At 40.8% G+C, this 23,187-nt stretch overlaps 1 protein-coding gene and 1 non-coding gene across 2 annotated transcripts in view; both read left to right on the plus strand.

Moving 5' to 3' along the window:
* Nucleotides 1-22,791, plus strand: part of phip (PHIP subunit of CUL4-Ring ligase complex) — a 28,332-nt gene extending 5,541 nt beyond the window's left edge. The window contains exons 8-40 of the mRNA XM_008313196.3: nucleotides 2,463-2,684; nucleotides 2,933-3,033; nucleotides 3,277-3,347; nucleotides 3,475-3,575; nucleotides 3,956-3,996; nucleotides 4,722-4,820; nucleotides 5,648-5,804; nucleotides 6,610-6,744; nucleotides 8,497-8,623; nucleotides 8,749-8,976; nucleotides 9,843-9,998; nucleotides 10,325-10,508; nucleotides 10,647-10,749; nucleotides 11,458-11,595; nucleotides 11,744-11,841; nucleotides 12,001-12,208; nucleotides 12,318-12,428; nucleotides 12,520-12,627; nucleotides 13,555-13,679; nucleotides 13,800-13,882; nucleotides 14,144-14,255; nucleotides 15,349-15,410; nucleotides 15,508-15,663; nucleotides 16,607-16,727; nucleotides 16,810-16,935; nucleotides 17,027-17,102; nucleotides 17,268-17,333; nucleotides 17,418-17,570; nucleotides 17,926-18,078; nucleotides 18,167-18,381; nucleotides 18,457-18,698; nucleotides 18,865-19,011; nucleotides 19,481-22,791. Of these exons, the coding sequence (XP_008311418.1) occupies nucleotides 2,463-2,684; nucleotides 2,933-3,033; nucleotides 3,277-3,347; nucleotides 3,475-3,575; nucleotides 3,956-3,996; nucleotides 4,722-4,820; nucleotides 5,648-5,804; nucleotides 6,610-6,744; nucleotides 8,497-8,623; nucleotides 8,749-8,976; nucleotides 9,843-9,998; nucleotides 10,325-10,508; nucleotides 10,647-10,749; nucleotides 11,458-11,595; nucleotides 11,744-11,841; nucleotides 12,001-12,208; nucleotides 12,318-12,428; nucleotides 12,520-12,627; nucleotides 13,555-13,679; nucleotides 13,800-13,882; nucleotides 14,144-14,255; nucleotides 15,349-15,410; nucleotides 15,508-15,663; nucleotides 16,607-16,727; nucleotides 16,810-16,935; nucleotides 17,027-17,102; nucleotides 17,268-17,333; nucleotides 17,418-17,570; nucleotides 17,926-18,078; nucleotides 18,167-18,381; nucleotides 18,457-18,698; nucleotides 18,865-19,011; nucleotides 19,481-20,190 (4,935 nt within the window). The 3' untranslated portion in view covers nucleotides 20,191-22,791. The remainder of the gene's footprint in view (nucleotides 1-2,462; nucleotides 2,685-2,932; nucleotides 3,034-3,276; nucleotides 3,348-3,474; nucleotides 3,576-3,955; nucleotides 3,997-4,721; nucleotides 4,821-5,647; nucleotides 5,805-6,609; nucleotides 6,745-8,496; nucleotides 8,624-8,748; nucleotides 8,977-9,842; nucleotides 9,999-10,324; nucleotides 10,509-10,646; nucleotides 10,750-11,457; nucleotides 11,596-11,743; nucleotides 11,842-12,000; nucleotides 12,209-12,317; nucleotides 12,429-12,519; nucleotides 12,628-13,554; nucleotides 13,680-13,799; nucleotides 13,883-14,143; nucleotides 14,256-15,348; nucleotides 15,411-15,507; nucleotides 15,664-16,606; nucleotides 16,728-16,809; nucleotides 16,936-17,026; nucleotides 17,103-17,267; nucleotides 17,334-17,417; nucleotides 17,571-17,925; nucleotides 18,079-18,166; nucleotides 18,382-18,456; nucleotides 18,699-18,864; nucleotides 19,012-19,480) is intronic.
* On the plus strand, nucleotides 19,064-19,145 carry trnal-uag (transfer RNA leucine (anticodon UAG)). Its single transcript has one exon. It is a non-coding gene; the product is annotated as a tRNA-Leu (tRNA).
* Nucleotides 22,792-23,187: the final 396 nt, after the last annotated feature.

A 23,187-nucleotide genomic window follows, 5' to 3' on the forward strand; every position in this document is an offset into this window, starting at 1 on the left:
TGTCACGTTTAGAGCAAAAAAAAAAAAGTAATTTGAAAGCAGAGAAGTTGACTTTGGGTTCCTGAACAAGTATAGTGAACTGCTCATGTTGCTGTGTAAGGTGTCAGTTTAAAGTCCGTGCTACAGTGCTCCAGCTCTGTGTTGAATATCGAACAAAGAATGAGATAATGTTGATTTAACGTTGCCCTTCGTCTGATTGCTTTCTGCCTGCTGCTGTACACCATTTTCAGCTTTCACTTCTTAAATCTCTAAAAATGGCTGTCTGCTGAGAGAGAGGGGAGGCGGGGGGTGGATTGACTCTCTGTCTCTCTTTTTCCCTTTCTCTCTCTCTCTCTCTCTCTGTCTCTCTCTCTCTCTCTCTCTATTTTTCTTTTTTCTCTCCCCTCGTCCCAAATGCTGCACTGCCTCTCTTTTGTTCCCCCCACACCTCCCTCCTTGCTATTTCTCATCATAACAGGAGAAAATGTTTCCTCTGAGGCATTGGCTAAATGCCAGAATTAAAATTCGTTCTTAGTCTCCCTCACTTTCTTCTCCCCTTTTTTTGTTTTCTTTCTTCACAGCTCAGTTTTTTTCTCTCCCTTTTTTCTCACCGTCTCCTTTCATCACAAGATCAATTTTATTTATATATTTCCCCCGTATTTGAATTAGGACTGCGTTTCTCTGACTTTGCTGCAGTGGCAGGCAGGACTTGTAATTGATTAAATAGTTTATCCCTTACATTTACTGTAGTCATGTGTGATCAATGGCCACATGCATATAGGTTTGGTTAAACAGTCCATTGGCAAACGGCCATATTGATTTGAGTAATATAGCTTTAGAAGGGGCTTCGAGCTCATTATCATGGCCACTAGGAAGGACAAATTATACCTGCTGCTATTGATTGTTTGTCTCTGTGACTATAGATAAATTGGATATAACACACCATAACTTCACGTCTGTGGGAAGTTTGTGCTACACATCTTTCTTAGATTTTTAGATTTTTTTTTGTCCATATTTTTTTTAGTGTTAGGTTGTCACTACTAATTTGTGCCAGCCGTCTGTCCACTAACATTTACATCTCTCGTCACACTCTGCTCTGTGTGTGATCTTGGCTAAAAGTACTCAAGATGTATACCAAGGACGTGTTAGTGTCTGTTATGTTGACTGCACTCTGTCTTAAAGTTTCTTGCAGATATATTAGGTATCAGCAAACAGCTGTAATATAATGTTTTATTTATTTATCATCATGCCAGTGTTGGAAACAGGTTAGTTGTTTACTGTCATATGATAGCCAAAAGTACTGTGATATGTGTCTGGTATTTTCCTAATGTAAAAAACACATTTCTCTTTTTCTCACATTTCTCACATTAAGATTTTAATGAAAATGAAAGAACACAGTTGTTTAAGATAGTGTGTGTGTAATTTGAATTTTAAAAATAATAATAATATTTTCAATATTGGTTGGATATTTTTATCTGCATCCCCTCTGGCTGTTTGCAAATATTTTTTCATTTAAATTGGGCATTTGCTTCTGGGTTCTGTTTTAAAGAAATCCCACGGGTTGACTTGTTAAACTTACAAATTACTGCATCTTTGTGTACTCTAATTGGACTAAAAAAATAATACATTATACCAATACAGTTAAAACACAGTTCACCACTGTAATGTCTTGTATTAATCACACATACACATTTAATTTAAACAAATATAATCAGTGGTTAATTTTGATTTCCGTCTGGATAAATGTATAAAATTGTTCTGTATCTAACAGACCTTTTCAGCACAGTTTTTTTTAAAGAGAAAACTAAAGCAACACTGGTCAAAATGAGACATGTTGTGAGGTCTTACTGAGTCTTCAGCCACTACACATTAGTCTCTCTCTACACTGAGAGATTACACTTATCTCTCTCTTTCTGCCTTATTTCAACCAGTGCTGGGTTTACACACAGTGTGGGCAGGTCAGTCTTATAGGACTGAAAAATATCAGTCCTGGGAGGTAATTCAGGATTTCTTCTCCTCCGTTGTTTTGAGTGATCGTACTGTACAGTTACTTGCGGATTGCAACTTTGCTGTTTTGAAGAGATTAATATTGGTGGGAGCAGGAATTTGGATTGGTTTTCCTGCCACATGCTGTGAAGCTGGGATTCTGAGATGAAAACATTTACAAGATTGTTTGTTTTTCGGATAAACACTTTATGTTACTCAGCATTATGGGAAATGTGTTTACATGGCAGTTGTAGAGGCATCATCATTATTGGCAGCGATCAGGTCAAACCAATGGTGTAATGATCCAGACTAAATATCCTTTGTGCCACAGATTAATCATTTATATCCCACCTGGAGAGTCCTATTTTCTTTTTTAAATCCTCTGATTCTTTAACGGGACCTGTGATTCAAAAGCAGACAGGAAACCTCTCAAACTCAAACCAAATCTCTAGTCTTGGTCCATAGCCACACTGACTCCTCCCTCCTGTCTCTTCCAGGGCTCCGATGACTGTCTTGTTAAGATCTGGGGAACCGATGACGGACGCCTGCTGGCGACGCTGCGTGGTCATGCTGCTGAGATCTCGGACATGACCGTCAGCTACGAGAACACCATGATAGCCGCCGGTTCCTGTGACAAGACCATCAGGGTGTGGTGCTTGCAGACATGTGCACCTCTCGCTGTGCTAGAAGGACACGCCGCCTCTATCACCTCACTACAGGTAGGAGGAAATGGATGTGTTGGATGTTTGGGAGGACGACATCAGATAAAACACACATTTGTAAATTATATTGTTGGTTTTAAGTACAATGTTCTTTGCTAATATATCACTCAATCTTTGCTATGGACACTGCCTAATGTGCTCGCTCTTATTTAGTTTCTGTTGCATTAGTTTATCTGTCTGTAGTCTTTGGAATATAAATAATGTCGTGACAGAGTTTGACATTAACTTCTCGGGTGTGCTTGCAGTTTTCACCTCTCTGTAGTGGTTCCAAGCGCTACCTGTCCTCCACTGGTGCTGACGGTACCATCTGTTTCTGGCAGTGGGATGCACGGACATTAAAGTTTGGGTGAGGAATATGACAGCACATATTTTGAAAAAGCTTTTTTTTTTTGGTGCTTTTTTAGTGTTTTGTTTTATCTAATCGATACGATGATGCACACTGTAATTACACCAGTAACATAAAGTGTGGACATTATCACTACATAGATCTCCTAGGTTGATACAGGTTGTTACACCGAGGCTGGAGTGGACGTCAACTGTGTTGTACTAAACAAAAATTTGAATCCACTGTTCTTGCTTCTCTGTCCAGTCACAGGCCGAGTAAATTCACAGAGCGTTCCAGGCCTGGGGTCCAGATGATCTGCTCCTCCTTCAGTGCAGGTGACCATCAACACACTTCTCAACCTTCTCTGTCACTTTAGCTTGCATAATAAAAATGTGATTTGTATTCAGTGTCTGACCCCTGGGTGTCATACTAAAGTCATTCTGACACCCTATGTGTTTTCAGGTGGGATGTTCCTGGCCACAGGAAGCACAGATCACATCATCAGGGTGTACTACTTTGGTTCAGGGCAGCCAGAGAAGATCTCTGAACTGGAGTCTCATACAGTAAGAAAACACACTTCATCCATTATTGTTTATTTGATAATAATTCAATAATACATTGACCTGGCATTGGCCAATTTTATTGACATTTTACACCAAAACATTTAGACAATTATTCCACATTATATCTCACTTAGATATAATGTGATATAATAATAAGATATAATTATATATGTTGGCAGTGGAAACTCAATTAAATGGCTTTTATCTACTTTCCTTAATGAATTGCTCTGGCGATTTAAATGCTGGTGTGAAATCTTTAGAATAAATTTGTTTTTTCTTTTAAAAGGGAGACTTTTTTTATAATGCAAAATAAAAGTGTTTTAAAAGGACTGCAGAAAAAAATGCTGTTCTGACTTTTTCCCTCTGTTTTTCCCTCAAAGGACAAAGTTGACAGCATCCAATTTTCACATTGCAGTGACAGGTGAGTCTGTACAGGTTTTGCGTTTTGCATGTGCCACATTGTTGATGTGGTTGTTTTTTTGCTTGGGCACCCCGGTTTGTTTATAAGAGAACCTCAGGGTGTTGTAATGTGACTTGTTCGTGTCAGCAAAAACAGCCTTCTTACTTATTTCTAATACATGTTTCCAATACTCTTTATTCCAGTTCTCTCCCACCAACACACACTTGACCGTTCATGCACTCACTGTTATTTGTCTCATGCTCCAACTCAGCTCGAATATATGTGTTTATCTGTGTGGAGTTTGCAGAAAAAAACACGCTCAGCTTTAATTCTCTGGGGCTTCTCTGAGTGCAGCGGTGAGGCAGGGAGACTGTCAGTGTAAAAGGGAGGACTAAGGAGAACCGTGCTTTACAGGAGTTTTGTACTGATGTGTGCTGATGAAAGCAGCCATTGTACTGCAAAGACCTTGAGTAGAAGTGTCATTTTAGCTGCTGCACATGATTCTGTGTTAATAAAATGTGTGTGTGTGTGTGTGTGTGTGTGGGTGTGTGTGTGTGTGTGTGGGTGTGTGTGTGTGTGTGTGTGTGGGTGTGTGTGTGTGTGTGTGTGGGTGTGTGTGTGTGTGTGTGTGGGTGTGTGTGTGTGTGTGTGTGTGTGGGTGTGTGTGTGTGTGTGTGGGTGTGTGTGTGTGTGTGTGGGTGTGTGTGTGTGTGTGTGTGGGTGTGTGTGTGTGTGTGTGTGTGTAGGTTTGTGAGTGGCAGCAGGGACGGTACAGCAAGGATCTGGCAGCTGCAGCCTCAGGGCTGGAGAAGCATTCTGCTGGACATGCAGACCAAATTACCGGGGTAAGTGAGTGTATGTCTACGTAGAGTGTGTGGCTGTGTGTGTGGTGGTCAGCAGAACTGCTCTGCTCTGAGCCCAACGCCAGGGGCTAAGGTTGTCCTGTGGGTTAAAATGTCAAGTTATATATCCACAAAAATCAAGCGTTAAATCTAAGACCTGTTGTTTGAGAAAAAAACTGAAATTAACATCTAGTTATAAAGTCCACAGTCTAGTTTTTATATTATGTTTTTATGTGCTATATATTTTTTTCTAATATACTTAGGTGAGTGTTTTCATTATTGTAACCACATAATAAATAATAAAAACGTGTTTGCACCTTGTGGCAGCTGTTTGTTTTCAGACTAAATATTGAATCTCTGTGGAGTTCAACTACATTTGATAAAAGGACACCAGTGACAGGCAGCAAAATACCAAAGGACCCACAGTACTGTAAAATCTGTTTCTAGTTGTCCCAAAATATCCTATAATATTGAAAAAATAACTCCCAAAAGTCCATGAATATATGCACTGACATGAAATATGATTTTCTTTTTACACCTCATCAATAATGCCAGGCAATGTCACTACAATGGTGACAACAATGAATTATTTTTAGATTCCTGGTTCTCACTATACCTGGACTGACTTTGTTGCAGTGGATGATGACATAAAGCTGTGAAGACTATGAAAGGGACAATAAATAACAGATAAAATCTGTGTACAAAAATAAGCGTCTTTCCCAAAGATTGATTATTTTGAAAATATTTTGGTGTGTACAGACTTTAAAACATTGAACACATACTAGATGATAATATATAATATATATATAATGTTGTCATCCTCTCCACAGAAAGTACAATCCTCCTCCACTGGAAGACAAGGTGACCAAGCTGAAGGTTACCATGGTAGCGTGGGATCGACATGACAGCACAGTGATCACCGCAGCCAACAATCTGACACTGAAGGTGTGGAACTCCACCACCGGAAATCTCGTCCATGTGCTGATGGTATGAGATAATTAAAAAAACACACACAAACACAGTAAAATCACATTTGTATGATTTAACAAAAGAAAAGCAATGCAGTGCAGATCATACTTTTACTCTGTATTGTCCTGGAGAGTAAAAATATACAGAATTATAAATTGTGTATCTGAAAAAAGACACAATATTCAATCTCTACTTCCTGCCCATGTCACTCTCCTAAAGCTATTTGTCTTGTTAAAAATCTTTGCCCAGACTTTCACAGTCGCTTCACTGCACCAGTTGTTTTTTATGTTGCTTCAGTTAAACTGCTGAATTATCTTCAACATTATATGTAACAATCAGTAGTAAACCAGTGTCTTTGGAGTGCTCATTGTTTTCATTTTGAACATTTCTACATTGATTGCATGAATTGATGGACACAGGGAGTACTGACCCTACAGTTACATAGTTAGGTATTGCATGTGCTTATTTTACCGCAGCCGGGGTGAACGATTACATGGGGAGATCAAGTCAATTTCTAAAGTCAGGTCAGTTTAGCATAAATTTGATGCAACATAAGAGCAGGATCTCGTGTAATGAAGCAGCCATTACTGCAGTAATCAGTAGTGGACTGTTTTGTTTCTTACATTAAACACCCATTGTAAGACAGTGGCTTTAACAGACAAACAGGGGGAAGTGCTAATATTTGCCTCGGCATTAATGAGCTCAAATGTTTACTCACAGTTCTGGTCTGTTGGGACTACTACACCCCATTGACTTCCACCCCCTGTCTCAGTTCGTTTCTTAACAGTGCCTTATACCCGACTTCTGTGTCATTTAATGACAGGGTCATGAGGACGAGGTGTTTGTTTTGGAGCCACACCCCTTCGATCCACGAATCCTATTCTCAGCGGGGCATGATGGGAACTGTATAGTCTGGGATCTTGCCAGGGGGGTCAAGATCCGCTCCTATTTCAACATGGTAAGATTCTCACTGACACCGGCTTTCACTGCTTTTCTGGCTGCATGGACGCTTCGGTTGGAAACCTTTTTACACCTGAATGAGGTCGATACTCTGTGTCTGTCTTTATTTGACGACAGATAAACCTGGGGAAAACCCTTAACCCTTTTTTCACAGCCACTTATCTCTTTCGTTTTGCAACTAGAGTGTGCAAGGCTTCAAGACATGATGCTTTTATAGAAGTTTTTTTTTTTTTACACACAGTGGAATTAAAATCACAGTTGCACTGCCTTGCTCATTGGTTAGGTCTGAACATGAACAGATGAAGATGCAGTTTTCTCGCATTAATAGAATTACACATAATTACAATTATAATTTAATATTGTTTTGTGTTGTAAAATATTAATTTCTTATTTGCCTATTCATTCCTTATTCCCTCCCCAGTGTCACTCTATGTCTCCCATTCTTACTCTCACCCACTCCTCCTCTCTTTTTACCTTTGTACTTTCACTTTCTCTTTTACTCTCCTACACTCACCCCTCCATGCAGTGCATCATTGTGCAGGGCCGTGTGCATGAGTCATGCCAGTAGTGAACTCATGTCACTGCACTCGTGTGCACATGTGGCCATAGATTTTCATCTGGGTTGCTAATTTACATGAACAGAAAAAAAGTTGTACTTCCTTCTTGTGTCTCCATGGTAACTGAGGGTGTCATTCATCATGGCCTCAAAACAAGTGACTCACCCAGAGGGCTGGTCAGTCGTTTGAGTCCTGGTGTTGATCGCAGTTAGAGATCAGTCTTGAACAGGCCCTGGACCTCATGGAGGATAAAACATTTTTAGAAAAATACAGATTCACTGTTGTTGTTTCTTGTAGTCACAATAATGACTCAAAAAAAATTCTACTGTGAAAAAATAAACAGGAATACGTTTTTTTGGAGCCTCCAAGGGGCAGCCTATTGCAGCAGATCTGCAGTTAACGCAATAATTACTCAATTGTGGGATCAGTAATGTTCAAGTTGTTATTATTGTTATTATTATGATTATTGTTGGTTCTGTCTCTGTCTCTGTCTCTGACTATGTATTTAAGAACAACATAATTTTTAGGAGAAAGGTGCATTTCCGAAAGGGCAGGACTGTTTCTCTAATGGAGCGTAGTTTGGACATTTTTTTAATATCACCTGATTTGCTCTGCTAGTACATTTTCTATTTTACATTGACTACATGTTTGAAACACGACCTCTAGCCTTAGGTGTGTAATAGTAAAACTGTTCTTTTTCTTTCAGCAAATAAAAAAATCGTTAAGGATGTAGTTCAGCTTGCAGTAAAATTTGTATGTGCTACTGTGGTTGAATGGGGGGGACATCCCAGGTGTTTAGTATGATTTGAAACTTTAAATATGTTTACAGCAAAAAAACAAGACATGGACCTTTTAATTCAGCAATAGCTCCCTTCGCTAACTCACTTATTACTTGAGAAATTCCTCATGTGTTTCTTCCCTTACTTGTTATTTATTGATGGCACTGTATCACTTATTAAATAAATGATGTGCTATTTTAAATATGCATTGATGTGATGTATGACTTTGTGAAAGTAATATTACACAGTTCTTATGTGGAACTTAAATATCTTGGTAAACAGTACTGGTCATCATGTGTGTGACCCAGGACAAAGTGGTCGGATTAATACAAGTGCTACACGTCCATGTAATTGCACCTGGTAGTATAATACTGTGATACTATGATCTACTTTCCTCTCTGTCTCCGTGTATAGATTGAGGGTCAAGGACACGGTGCCTTGTTTGACTGCAAATGTAGTCCAGATGGGCAGCATTTTTCTGCCACTGACTCCCATGGACACCTGCTGATCTTTGGCTTTGGTTCCAGCAGCAAGTATGACAGTGTAAAAAAAAATCTCAAACCTACACTTGATCTAACACCTCTAACTTTACAATTTATCATCTAGAGGTGAAGATGGCCTCAAATTCTCTTTGCCAAACCTTAATGAACCCAATCGTTTTTTGTCAGATTGCGGACCAGATGTTCTTCCACACTGACTATCGGCCATTGATCCGCGATGCCAACAATTATGTGTTGGATGAGCAGACTCAGCAGGCTCCGCACCTAATGCCCCCTCCCTTCCTGGTAGATGTGGATGGAAATCCTCACCCGCCTCGATACCAGCGACTGGTGCCGGGGAGAGAGGGCTGCAGGGAAGAGCAGCTGATCCCACAGATGGGAGTCACTTCTTCAGGTAAAGGGGCCGAATTTAGACCCAAGTGTAATCTGAGTCCATGCAAGTCACAGATCTCTGCTGTGTGGTCTCCAAAGACTCCAGATATGGAAAATAACCATTTTTAATTCAGTGGCATTATTATTAATTCAGTTTTCAAGTTGCAAGTAAAAAAAAATCCTAAGTGTTCACTGTTCTGTTTAAAAATCGACATGTTTGTACAAAGGAGAAAGTGCTTTGTTAAAAATAAATTCAAGTATATTTTCATTAAATAAACGTTTAGCATTTAATGATTCAAATGTATTTATTTTAAAATAGGATACATCTGTCATTTGGAATATGTTTGTTTAACATTGAGGTATTTATTGTATATTGTGACTTAAGTAAATATCGTGATATGATTTTTGGGCTACATCGCCCAGCTCTATTTCCAACTGGACCTGTTTAGATGTGTATGTTTACTGAAGAACTTGTCTTGTGACTGAGTGGAATTAAATTAATAGTGTTTTATATTACCAGCTCATAATGGCTACAATAGGGTAGTTAAACACTTTTAAAAATAAATAAAAAGAAACATTAACTTTTAATCAAAGCTCTTAAGCGTTGCACAGAGGAAACGTGAAGGTAGATGTACAGTAATGTGTCTGACCTGCCCTGTTGGCAGCCTTATTAAAGTTATTTTTGGGATTCTTTGGGATTCTGGGAAACCCCCATTGCCCTTTTCTTCTGCAAAGTGGAATGTGCACTGAGACATGAAGTAATACATTTTTAGCTGCTGGGGTCGAGCTGTATGCCTGACGGATTTCAAATATATTAATTTTTACCAGATTTGGTTTCCTGTCTCTTGCTCTTTCACTGAGTGATCTTTTTTCTTCTTTGTCTGTCAGGCCTGAACCAGGTGGTGAGTGAGCAGGCGGTGGACGGACACAGTCCCCTGGACACGATGATTCAGAGGCTGCAGCAAGAACAAGACCAAAGACGAACGACGAATGACGTTCCTGCCGCTACTGCTGCTGCTACAGCAAACAACAGGGCGAGCAGAGGTAAGAGCACAATCCTGACAGAAATGTCCTATAAACATAACATTTTCTATTTGATGTTAACAAAAAGACTTGAGCTATTTATACATGTAAATTCAAGTTAAAATGTATTATTGTGAGCTAGTAATTTAAAATTGAAGTGGTCACTGGTCTCCACATAAGCTGCTTCAATCTGTTACTTTATTGACTCACAATGTGGAAAATAGAAAAGCACAAACCAAAATACCCTTCATAAGAAAATCCTGGTTTTCTTTTAACTAAATTATTAAATCAGGGTTTGATTTTAGAAATAAATTATAGCATTTCTATAAGTAATTTATGCTTTTCAGGATCAGTTGGATCCCCAATTGAGGTGCATTCCCCGCCAAATGTTGGTCTTCGTCGCAGTGGGCAAATCGAGGGTGTCCGCCAGATGCACAGTAATGCCCCACGCAGCCAGATAGCCACAGAGGGAGACCTGGTGGCCTGGAGCCGCAGGGTGCTGGTTCCCGAGCTGCAGGATGCCACCGTCAGGTGAGAAAAAAAAAGAAAACTACGCACAAAGATCAAAATACAAAAAAACCTCCATCAAATATTACTGTCTGTGTCTTAACATGTCAACACTGTAACTTAATAGCTGACAGTGTGTGTATGTTTTATTATTTTCTACAGGAGACAAGTGAATTGGCGTGAGGCTAAAGGAGAGGAGGAAATCAATATTTACCAGTCTGAAAGAAGGAGACGTACCATCCACTCACTCCCTAAGGAGAGCAGGGTAACAAACCATTTTAGATAATTCAAGAAATTATTACATTACGAGAGGGTACAGACTTTAAGTCTGTAAACTAGATAAGAATTTCTGAATGAATTAAACTGAAGGTTAATATAAAGCACATAAAGGCATCATCAGTACGAGAAATGTTGAGCACACATGACTATATTAATGAGTTCATGTGTATGTGCACGTGTGTAAAGTATGAATTACATGTGGATAAACAAGAGATTGTTTATAGAACTCATTCTGTTCTTTTTAGAATGAGCTTCACTGTCAACACTGAATAATAAGACTTATACTCATACGCACCGTGTCAAACTAATTGATAGTACTGTGTTACAGGCATGTAAGGTGAGATTGTCTGTAACAGTAGTAGTAAACAGGATCTTGTTGTTTTGATCACTGTAGTCATGCAAACAAGAAAAAAATACTTATTTTTCTCTATATCGACTGTGTGTGTGTCTGTGTGAGAAATGTGGGGTTGTCACTTGATTGACACATGTCACTTCAAAACCAATTTCCCAGTTACATCTGGGAGCTGTATCATCCATTTCCATCTATAGGTATAAATACAGAACTATTTCTGTTCTTTTTTTCTCTCTCTCTGTATGCCTCATTTTTCTTCTTTACGTTGTTTTATTTTTACCTCGGCTATCACCTTCTGTTATGCCTATTTTTGTTCTCACATTTACATTTACCATTTCCCAGGTCCATCCCACATCTGAGTGTGTGGCAGACGAGGGGAGGAGAAGTCTGGGTAACCATGGTTATCACACTCGTGCTGCCATGGAGGAGACCAGCCGTCAGAGTGCTGAGGCTGCAGATGAGGATGACAGCACCTCGGAGGTAGATAATAACATTACACTTTTATGCCTCCTCAAAATCTCACGCGTGAAGGAGATTTTAATCTCAATCTACTTAAGCAGACCCACAATAAAAAAAGATATCATATATAAAATTATTTTTTGAAAAGAACATAATGTTTTGTTTCCAGGGAGAGGTGGAGGTGCGCCAGATTAATGGACACTCTTCAGAGGAGGAGAAAGAGGAGGAGCAAAAAGAGCCGTGGCCTGATGACCACAGCAGCTCCAGGTAAGACATGTGCAGTGACATAATGATTACTAATAATAGAAAAGAAAAGGTCTCTGGGGTTGCCAGAAATTTGTGGTGTCAAAATAAGGTCACGAGCCAAAAAAGTCTGGGAATCACAACATTATATAATACCTAATATCAGCGCTTAATCCTTCACAGTGACTATTCCAGCGATTATTCTGACTGGACAGCAGACGCGGGAATCAACCTTGAACCGCCTAAGAAAAGTGTTAAGGTGAAAAAGAAGAGCAGTGGCTCCGAGGAAGATGTGGAGAAGAAAAGAGATGGAAAAAAAGAAAAGAAGAAAGAGAAACCTGACAAAGATGGCACATTACCAAAGAAGAAGAAGCCAAAGGAGAAGAGAAAGGTTTGTCCAACATGTCTGTCTCCCAATGATGGCAGAATGATTATATATTCACTATTATGTATAAATGTATAACACTGAGTGGCTCCTGATCATTCCCTATGACCTTCAGAGGACAGAGTTTCAAGAGCAAGGGCTCACTCTGGAGGAGTGGCTTCCCTCGGCTTGGATCACAGACACAGTCCCACGGAGATGTCCTTACATTCCCCAGATGGGAGATGAGGTACACACATTTACAACGTTCACCACGTCTGCTGACATCAGAAGGAAAAAAAAAGTCATGCTGTGTTTAATATTTGCATATGTGTTTGCAGGTGTATTACTTCAGACAGGGACATGAAGCCTACGTAGAGATGGCCAGACAGAAGAAGATTTACAACATCAATCCTAAGAAGCAGCCCTGGCACAAGATGGAGCTCCGGGTAAGGAATCATCTGACAGTGATGGAATCAGGTCTGTCAGGAGGGAGAGTTGGATCCAACATCCCTGTGTAGATTTGTTTTGTCTCTTTACCTACAACCACTGAGGAGAAGGCCATAATAAAGAGCACAGTAGAACTATGTCGCAAAATCAATAAAGGCTTCGCACAGAGGAACACTTTCCGGAAAGCGAGACTAATAATAATGCAGTTCATTACAAACATAAAAGTAAACTTTACAGGCACAAAATTATAAAACTGCTCAGGACAAATTGAATGTTTGATGGTCTAGTCTTCGACCACAGTTTTTGTGATGGTACTTAGTTTTTAATGTATTTTTGAAGAGCAATACACTGTAAATATAACAAAAAGGGGAAAAATAACCCACAAACATATCGCCTCAATCTTAAACCCACACCTGTTCTAAACCACAAATTCACAAGTTGACATATATATAGCAGTAACAGAATCTGAACTCAGTATGTCAGACTGGTTTCACTCTCATGTCCTTTCTTTGGCCCTGAAATGTTTCAGCTGAAAGAGAAATGTCTGCAGACTACAGTACATGAGTTCATCCCTCTGCGTGAAACTTTTTAGGAATAAAAAGAAGAAAAGGGAAAAAAAAAACATTCGACAGCCTTCGTGAACTCAACAGATTTTTTTTTCAGTTTGGTGTATATTTCCTTTTCTTTTTCCATGCGAGGAGACAGTATTGTCAATGTCAGTCTGTACATCTTTCCTACAGTGTGTAAAGTGTTCTCTACTCTGTCTAGTTTTTAAGTTTAAAAATTAAAGGGTAGCAAATACAGAGTCACTGGTCTTGAAATATAATATAATATTTTTATTTCTCGTCTTTTAAATGAATGTTCATGTAAAGCAGTGTTTTTCAACCGTGAGGTTCTTCATGTATTCTATCACTTGTGACATTCAGGAACAGGAACTGATGAAGATAGTTGGCATCAAGTATGAGGTTGGTCGACCAACGCTGTGCTGCCTGAAACTTTCCTTCTTGGATCCGGACACTGGGAGACTCACTGGAGGATCCTTTTCTATGAAGTAAACAAACAAATTCAGTCATTGTAAATAAAAGTTGGTTAAATATAGCATGTGTCTTTCTACAAGTGCTTCAGATGCCAAAAAGTAAAGCTTCTCGTTGGTCCGTTTTCTTTCTTGTAGATACCATGATATGCCTGATGTGATCGACTTCTTGGTGTTGCGAGAGCAGTTTGAAAACGCCAGAGACCGGCAGTGGAGAATAGGTCAGACAACGCTTACTTTGTTGACTAGAGTAGGAGATAATTGCATGATGATAGATGTGAAGGGTTAAAAATACAACATGTTCTCACTTGTTGTCTGTGGTGAAAATATAATACAGTGCCTTTGAGTTCCTTACTTTTATGAGTGCACCGCTGAGTGTATTCAGGCTGAAATATCCTCCAATAAAAAAAAATGTCCGTGCCCCACTTTGAATGGTCAGCTTAGTAACAGGTGCTGAATACTTCCCTGTGATGTCATCATAGGTGACAGGTTCCGGTCAGTGATTGATGATGCGTGGTGGTTCGGGACCATTGAGAGCCAGGAGCCCTACCAGCTTCAGTATCCTGACAGCATGTTCCAGTGCTACAACGTCTGGTATGTATTTCGCTGCTCTTGAAAGCATTTACATTACTGAAGCAAACAAGTCACACGGGCACGATCATGTATGTTTGCAGATGGTGTCACTGTACTACTGTTCTACTGTATTCAGTCACAGGAATTTACTGTATCATTAAGATGACTCATAGGGTCACCATATGTGAAGTAATGGTAATGCTCACATATTAACTGAGCTGTTAAAAGCTAAAATATTAACTAACAAACTTTCATTTGTGTACTTGTTGAGTACATCATCCGTTAGGTTTAGAGTCTCAAAAAGTATATGACAAAATTCAAATCTTTATGTTTATAGAAATGGCACAGCTCTGTGGAATATAGGGTGACGTGCAGTGTGTGGTTGCGAGCTCAACCCAAACCAGAGTGAGGACACCAAGCAAGAAAAATGTTTACCAGTTGTTTCTTTCCTCTTTATAACCAGAAGGCTATTTCAAGCCTTAAAGAAACAAATGGTTCTTTATTAAACAGAAGGTCTTCAAACTGACACTGTTGTCACATGAGACAATCTATCACTGAAACTCAGGATAAAAGAACACAGCCAGCTGAACAAAAAGGGAAGGTTACACTGATGACTACCATGCCCATGAGGGCAATGAGCTGAAGTAGGAAATCACACGACACACAGTGAGCTGTCAAAACTGGTTGAAGTGAAAAGCCATTCTAAATATTGGGCGGCCTGATTGGCACGCATTTCTGAATACAAGTATTTGAATGAAGTATAGGGCTCAGTACCAGTACTGGTAAAAGTATCAGTACATTCCTGGATTAACAGCAGTCTGTACAAAAGACTCATGAATAAAAGTCATGTGGAAATGACTTTTCTTTTATCTTAACTGTATGGATTTTATCTCTGTTAATGTGAACTGTATGAGTTCTGGACTTAAAATAACTCAGAACAGATGAGACGTCCTTAGTAGTTGGTCCAGAATGGTTGACATGGAACAGTTGGACAACATCAGGGAAAGATTTCCACCGCTTACAACACTGCACGTCACCTTTGCCAAAGGAAAACACACTGAACTGCATAGTAGTGAATGTCAGTGATTCATGTCAACACTTCTTTCTCCTGCAGCTGGGACAACGGAGACACTGAGAAGATGAGTCCATGGGACATGGAGCCTGTCCCTGACGATGGTGAGTTTTCCAAATACACACACGTACGATGGGACACACATTCTCTGTTCATGTGTTTTTTTTCTTTTTATTAAATCCCACCATCTTTCCATTATAGCCACGTTCCCTGATGAGTTGGGCTTGAGTGTCCCGCTCACAGAAGAGGAACAGAAGGAGCTGCTGTACGTCCCTGTGGATGGAGAATGGGGCTCACGCACACGCGTAGAGGAGTGTGAACGCATCATCAAAGCCATCGACCAGCTCTCCACTCTCGGTACAATAACATCGAGTTCCTCTTATGATAAGCGTGCCGTTTCACCATGTGTGATAATGTGGACATTTAACGGAAAGCTACAGATCTTGTGGAAGTATGTCATGACAGTATGACTTTCGCAGTATAAGTCACTCCTGTGAGCTCAGCAGCTAAGCTGTGGATCCTTTGTTCCAAAGGAATAAGCTGTTGGCATGTTGAGTCAGACAGTCAGTGCTTGCTTGTATTTTTATAAAATGATGTAATGTCATATTAGACAATGACTTTATACTGCTGCAATCTCCCTGGTTGACGAAATCTGGCTGTGGGGCTCCCTCTAGTGATAGTTGGTAGAAAAGCACACATGAACCCCTGCAAACGGCAGCGTGTAATCCTTCTAAAGCCTTCTCTCTGTTAGCTGTGTGCTTTGGGCTGCGGTTGGCTCACAGGCAGAATCCATAGTTAAATTCTAATATTAAAGAGGAATAATAGGAAGTAAGTTAATGCATATGTTGCTTTAAACGTGTATGATCTTTATGTGAGGATGTCGTTAATCCTCATGTAAATGATCAGTGTGAGATATCAACAAAATGAGCCACGTCTGTCATCTTCCTTAATCATTTTGTGCATTTTCTTGTTACAGATGTTTTCCATTATATTGCCTAAAAACACTCTCTTTTTCAAACAAACCAGTTAGCATTGCTTTCAGCTCTATACTGAAAGGAACCCTTTGATTTTGCGTAGGAGGAAAGTTGGATCGTGCTTACAGATGCATTTTTGGCGCGCTGTGATTTTGTTTGGCCTTGCAGAAGATAACTGTGAATTTAACAGGAATGTTGAAGTTAACTATTAACTATCTGTTATCATTAGCGGCGTTTTCTTTGACATTTCTCCTTATTGACTTGTCAACCTTTTTTGGTAGTAATCCTCCCTTCGCCTGTCACCCCTCACCTGTTGTCACCCACAGATGTAGCTGCACCGTTTGCCTTCCCAGTGGACCTGCAGGCTTATCCCACATACTGCACCGCTGTAGCCTACGTCACTGACCTCAGCACGATACGACAGAGACTGGTGAACCGCTTCTACAGGTAACACAGTCCCGTTGTCCACACTGTGAGGTATGGAACACAGTAGGTGTCTCTATGAACCAACTGCATGTCTTCCTTTCAGACGACTGTCCTCTCTGATGTGGGAGGTCCGTTACATTGAACACAACGCCCAGACGTTCAATGAACCCGGAGCTTTCATCGTCACCACCGCCAAGTTTGTCTCTGACCTCATGCTGCAGTTCATTAAGTGAGTGGATTACAAAGTGGGGGGGTCATCAATTGATTTATTACCCATGCAGTTTTTTTTATTTACTTCCTATCCTTTTGTACTTTTCCAGGGACCAAAATATGACAGATATTATGCCACTTTATAAAACCATGAAGAAGGCAACCTTCTCTGACTCAGAAGACGAGGTGAACAAACATTCTTACTTTCTGTTAATCCAGTGGATCCCAAGCTTTTGTAGCTTTATTTTGACATCACACATTTTTGGTGTTGGGTGTCCTTTTTATTCTTATTGGAAAAAGAACGTTCTTACAGTTCATTGCACATGAACTTAGTCTCTTTCTCCATTGTAGGATGAGGAGGATGATGAAGAGGATGAAGATACAAACACACCGGGAACATCCACTCAAAAACACAAGGTAAAAAGAAGAAATCCTTCAATTTTTTTCCCAGCAGGATCACAGCATAATACAGTTATTAATGTATGTCATTTGTCGACGTAGGGGAGTCGAACTACGCAGCGCAGACAGCGAACCAGACCTCCTTCATATGACCCACATGCATGGAGAGGGCGCTGTAAGGAGCTGCTGGACCTGATCTTCCAGTGTGAAGACTCGGAGCCCTTCAGAGAGCCCGTGGACCTACAGGAGTATCCGGTATGTATAAGTTAATCCTATTACCAAGGACACAAAAAGTGATAAATTAACCAAAGACTTTTATGGATATTTCTCCCTACACTGTCTGGAGCTTAAGGGGCTGTAATTCAGTTAGACAAAGGTTGTTTTTATGGATTAAGGCGATAGTGTAGAAAGACCGCTGTGTTTACAAACTGGAATGAAGGTCAGTAGTTTAGCTGTGAAGAACCAAGAGAGTTCTCTTGGTACGAGGAGAAATGTAGAATTCTAACAAATCGTTTTTATCTTAAAGCTACATTCACCAAATTCTCTTGCTCCTTCCCCACGTTTTGTTGCTTCTTCTGTTCATCTGCTCTTTATTCTACTCACACACAAGGACTACCTGCAAATAGTTGACTCTCCCATGGACTTTGGAACTGTCCTCAACACACTCACCGATGGAAAGTACCAGTCTCCTATTGAGCTCTGCAAAGACGTCAGGCTTATATTCAGCAATTCCAAAGCATACACACCCAGTAAGAAGTCACGGGTGAGTCTTTTACTGTCACAAAAAATAAAATAAAATAGTTGTTTAATCCACCAGACACCTTTTAAACAAATATCTATAACGTCTTCAGATTTACAGTATGAGTCTGAGGCTTTCTGCCCTGTTTGAGGAGCACGTCAGCCCCATCTTAGCCGACTACAAGGCCATCCACGGTCTGACAGATAAACTGACCACGAGGGGCGCTGACAGACAGACAAGACTCACTACAGACAGACAGACACGGCACGCCATGAAGAGGAGGAGGAGGAGGAGGAGTGAGTCTCCATCAAGCAGCACGGCGTCAAGGTACCTTTTTTTTCTTTGGTTCTTCTGTGGCTCTTTTTGGTGGATTAGTAATTAAACTTTGTTGTCTCCTTTCAGCCCTGAGAGGAAAAGACGCGTATCGTCCAGAGTGATTGCAAAAAGGGAGCCGTCGCCCCCTCCCTTGCGGCCCCCCTCCTTGAGACAGAGTGTTCCCCAAAAACAGCCACTCCAGTTGTTGAATGGGAAAACAGACACGCAAGCAGCAGGGAGAACGCGGAGTGCAGCACGCCATTCCATGCACTCCCCACTCACCTCACCCGCCTCACACAGCACCACGAGCAGCACGCCAACCACAGCAGGTGAGGCCACTTGTCAGTGTACAGTGTAGAGCAGTGCAGTGTCCAGGAACCTGACAGGGCTGGATATTTTTATATCACTGGTTTAATATATATTTATATACAAATTATTACTGGCCTTTGAATTTTAAAGAGTAAATCTGAGGAGATGCTTCCTTGTCTTCTTCAGAGTCTACTCGTTCACTGAGGACTCATAATTCTGCATCGGCTCCAACTCCCCCGGTTCCCGACAAGGAGACCCTCTCTCCAGCTGCTGATCGAAGCACTGGAGGAAGCACCAGAAGGAAACTCAGAACACCAGTACGACTTACCCCTGGTAAGGCATGCTGCCCTAATTCACATGAACTGTCCGGGCCGTGCATGGGTATGGTAGCGTGGCCGAGTGGTCTAAGGCGCTGGATTTAGGCTCCAGTCTCTCTGGAGGCGTGGGTTCAAATCCCACCGCTGCCATTGTTTTACTTACATTTATTTTAATATATTATATAAAGCTCACTAATAAGTGACTTGCTGTGATTATTCATGAATAATTTTTTGTTCCTGTATATTGTTGGAACAAATATATTGTTGTGACTAATCCATATTAGTTGAATTAGTGGATGTACAGTCAACGTTACTGCCCATCATGTTAAAAATGTTATTAATTTCACATCTTTATTTGGTGTTAATTTGACACCGCTAATGACTTTTAATTAATAATGACCTGAGACCAATTAGGTTTTTAAATAGAAACCTTTAGTTACCCTGTGTATCTTTGAGGTCATCTCACATAGACATTTTCCTCTCAGGCTCTCCAGTTAACACTCCAGCCCCAGCCACAGTCCACCTGAATGGTCACAGTAACCCAGTGACATTAAGTGTGGGAAAGAAAGGGCGAAAACCCAAGACTGACCAACCGCTGAGTTCTCCAGAAGTCCCAACTCCAGTGAGCCCCTCCAGACCCCGAGGCCGCCCACCTAACAAAAAGAGGGGGAGGAAGAGCAAGCAGGAGCTGGAAGAATTGAACAAGAGTGGTAATCACAGGAGCCCGACCCCCGATGATGAGATCGACCAGTCCACAGGTGATGAAGGAGGAGCGTCTTCTGCGCAGGAGACATCTGTGCTGTCAGACTCGGGCGTGGCATCGACACCACGACGACGCGGCCGGCCTCGGACAGTCAGAACTGAAGAATCCTCTCCACCTGCAGAGTCTCCTGAGCCCTCACCGCTGAGAAGGAGCAACAGGAAAGGTAACGAGGAACTCAGCCCTCCTCCACAGACTGCCCCTCTGCGGTCCAACCGCAGGGAGCTGTCAAAAGAGGAGGACGGGCAGGAGGCAGGAGGGTCCATGCGCACACGCAACCAGGGCCGAAGGTCAGCCTGGTACATGGAGGAGGACTCTGAGGAGGAGCAGAGGCAGCTGCTGTTTGAGGACTCATCAATCACTTTTGGCACATCCTCTAAGGGACGTGTCCGCAAGCTGACAGAAAAGGCCAAAGCCAACCTGATCGGCTGGTAACAGAGGACAACACACAGGACATGAGAAGGAGGACGAAGAAGTGTCCTCATGGAGAAGATGTTTAAGAGATCAAATCTCTTCATTGTGCATCGGAAGGAGTAAGAGAAGCGGAAGTTATTGCTATTGCTATATGCTTATTCATGTGAATGTAACTGTGTGTGTGTGCGTGGGTGCGTGTGTGTGTTGGAGTAGCTGCCGACTCATCTGCTGCTTGTTTGAAACCGTGGCTTTGGAGTGACACAGTTGCACAGTGACTTGTCCGGTCCTTCCTCTCGCTCCTGTAAGCACATTGCTGGATTTTGAACATTTCCTTCTCGGTTCCAGCTCCTCTGACGTTATTGGTCCATGTTGGATCTAAAAGACAGTCGTTGACTCCTGTTTCGGCGGTCTCAAGATTTTTCTCTCCTGTCCGCTGACCCGCTCGTCACCCTCTCTGACCTTAAACACTGCTGGTGTCAGACTGGTTCAGGGCGGGAGCAGAACCGAGTTTTAGTACTTGAAGAAGTCCTGAGGAGAGTTAGAGGCACCTCATCCCTCAGAAAACTGTTCCACTGTCTCTGCTGAGTCGGCCAAATCTGCCCCAGTGAGTTCAAATTGTTAGGTCATGATGGAGCGTCAGCTGACTGCTGGCCTGAGAACATCTTTGACTTTGTTCCTGTTCCGTTTTTTATATACAACACTCCCTTAGCTTTTTCTAAGATTTGTACGTAACGATCAGCTCCGTGTTTTTGAAGTCTTATACATTGGCTTACCCGTGCGTGTTTGTCTGCGCTAAAATACCAAATGGCGTACCTTCCCCGGTACTGTACATTAGTAGATTTTGTTTATAACTGTGTGGGTGTCTTTGTTTTTTTTTTGTTTTGTTTTTTTGCATGTTAGAAAGATAACGCACCTCTTTTTATGGAAACTGTTTTTATCACGAGGAGTCAAAGGATGCATGTGTGAAATGGTTCATTTACATGTTTAGATAGATCCTTTCTATCACTCAATGCATCCTCAACATTAGCAATACTTTGTGCCTTTGTGTCTGCGCGCGTGTGTGTGTGAGACCGTGTGTGTATGCATATGTGGCCTCTACCCTGTAAGGTACATGGAGTGAGTGAATTGACCTGAGATGTGACGCTGAAAACAAGTGCAACTGAAGGAATGTTTGTGGGGCCTTTTTGTAGCTCGTTGAGTCTGTCATTCACTTTCAGCGTACAAACAGTGGCATACAGTTGGATGGTTGGGAAACCTTTTACAGAAATGTATTAATAGCAGTTTGAATAAGATGGTTTTATTACAGTTGTACACATACCATTAGCCATGACAATATATTATACATGAGGTACGGCGAGGAGAGCTTCTTCACGACCGGCTTTGAGATGCACTTACTACAGGATGGTTATCAGTGCTGTCAATCTGATCAATCAGATCAGGTAGCTGTGGCTTAATCTAAATTATTCATGATAATGGTTAATCGACGGCAAAATCAACATTAACTGATTGTGACAAAAAAAAACTTGCTGGAACAGAAAGACCAATAACATCAGGTAGATGTCAACTGTTGATGTGGACAAATGTCAAGAAGAATATGCAAAATTAAAATTGAAAAATGTACTAGATATATGTGTACAAATACTCTGTATGTACATATATCCATATGATGTATACAAAATTCAGGTTGACACGTTCTGGCACTTTGAAACAAAACAGGACAGTGGCAAATCCAACTATTAAATAGATATTGGACAGAAAGCTGGAATGACTAAGGAGTTCTACATATTTTCGACTGTGTGCCTTTATCATTCCGGCATAATACCTTTCATTTTTCTCATTTCGGAGATCTCCTGATTCAGCCTGTAGACTGGTGCACTGGACAGGAATGACTTAGACAAGTTTGCGCTCAAAGCTAAGACAAAGTGTATTCACGATGAATCTGACGGGAGGTCGACATAGGACACTGTCTCTCTCTCTCTATTGCTCTCTCATTTTCTCTGTTCCTCTCTCTCTCTCTCTCTCTCTGTACATACAGTAGGTCCTAACATAGTTGTGTTACTCCCTCACTACAGAACAAGTGAAACTATGACTGTTCTACGTATTTCTTTTAATGGATCTTTCTCGTCACCTGGTATTTCATGTTTTTTTTGTTGTTGTTTTTTTGGCCAAATTTTGCTTTTGGGCACTGAGATTTCAGAACATTGTCTGTAAAGTTTTTTTTTTTTTAAGTTTAGGTTTGCCATCGGCAGTTACGATGTGTCAAATTATTTTCATCTGTGTCTCTGCCATTGTGCGAAAATGTTTTAGCCGTAAATTTGGTGGTGGATTGGTTTTGCTGGAAAGATTGTTCTATGCCACACCATTTCTAATTACTTAATCTCACAAATGTTTTGTTAATATTGTGAATATGAAGAGCTTTATTCCAATGAAGACAGCCCAACTGTTTAGTTTCAATATATGTAAAACATTTAGATTTTTCAAGCAAAAGTTAAATTGTTATGCAATAGTTCTGGATGTAGATGGTATTCAGTAATTCTTGTTCATTTCGTTCTTTTTTTTTTTGCTTTCTTTTTAAAACTAATATTTACATATAAACAGTGTCGAGATGACTTAATCTGTGTTCAGGAAGGCTTGTGAACAGATAACATTTTTGATCCTAGGTTTAAATTGTCTGCTCTGCTATTGGTTACTAAGAAATGGCACGTTATGTGGGATCCAGGGTTTTTAATCTGTTGTTTCCTTCTAGACTCCTCTCAGTGTAACTCTCACTGCACCCTCTGCTGTTGCGCCACCCTTAGTTTTGGCCAACTGTATACATATACAGATGTACACCCTTTCTGCTTCCTGTTCTATTTCCAGTATGAAAAGGCAAATTTGGAGAACCAGAAGGTACTGTCAACCAAATTAAACCACAGAACAAATGATGGTTTTGAAATTTGGTCTGGTTTTACGTCCATGTGGAGGAGGCCTCACTGGTCCATGCTTCCCAAACCCATACAAATTTATACCCTTAATTTA

This window comes from Cynoglossus semilaevis, chromosome 7, assembly GCF_000523025.1.
Source record: "Cynoglossus semilaevis isolate Cse_v1.0 chromosome 7, Cse_v1.0, whole genome shotgun sequence".
Classification (NCBI taxonomy): domain Eukaryota; kingdom Metazoa; phylum Chordata; class Actinopteri; order Pleuronectiformes; family Cynoglossidae; genus Cynoglossus; species Cynoglossus semilaevis.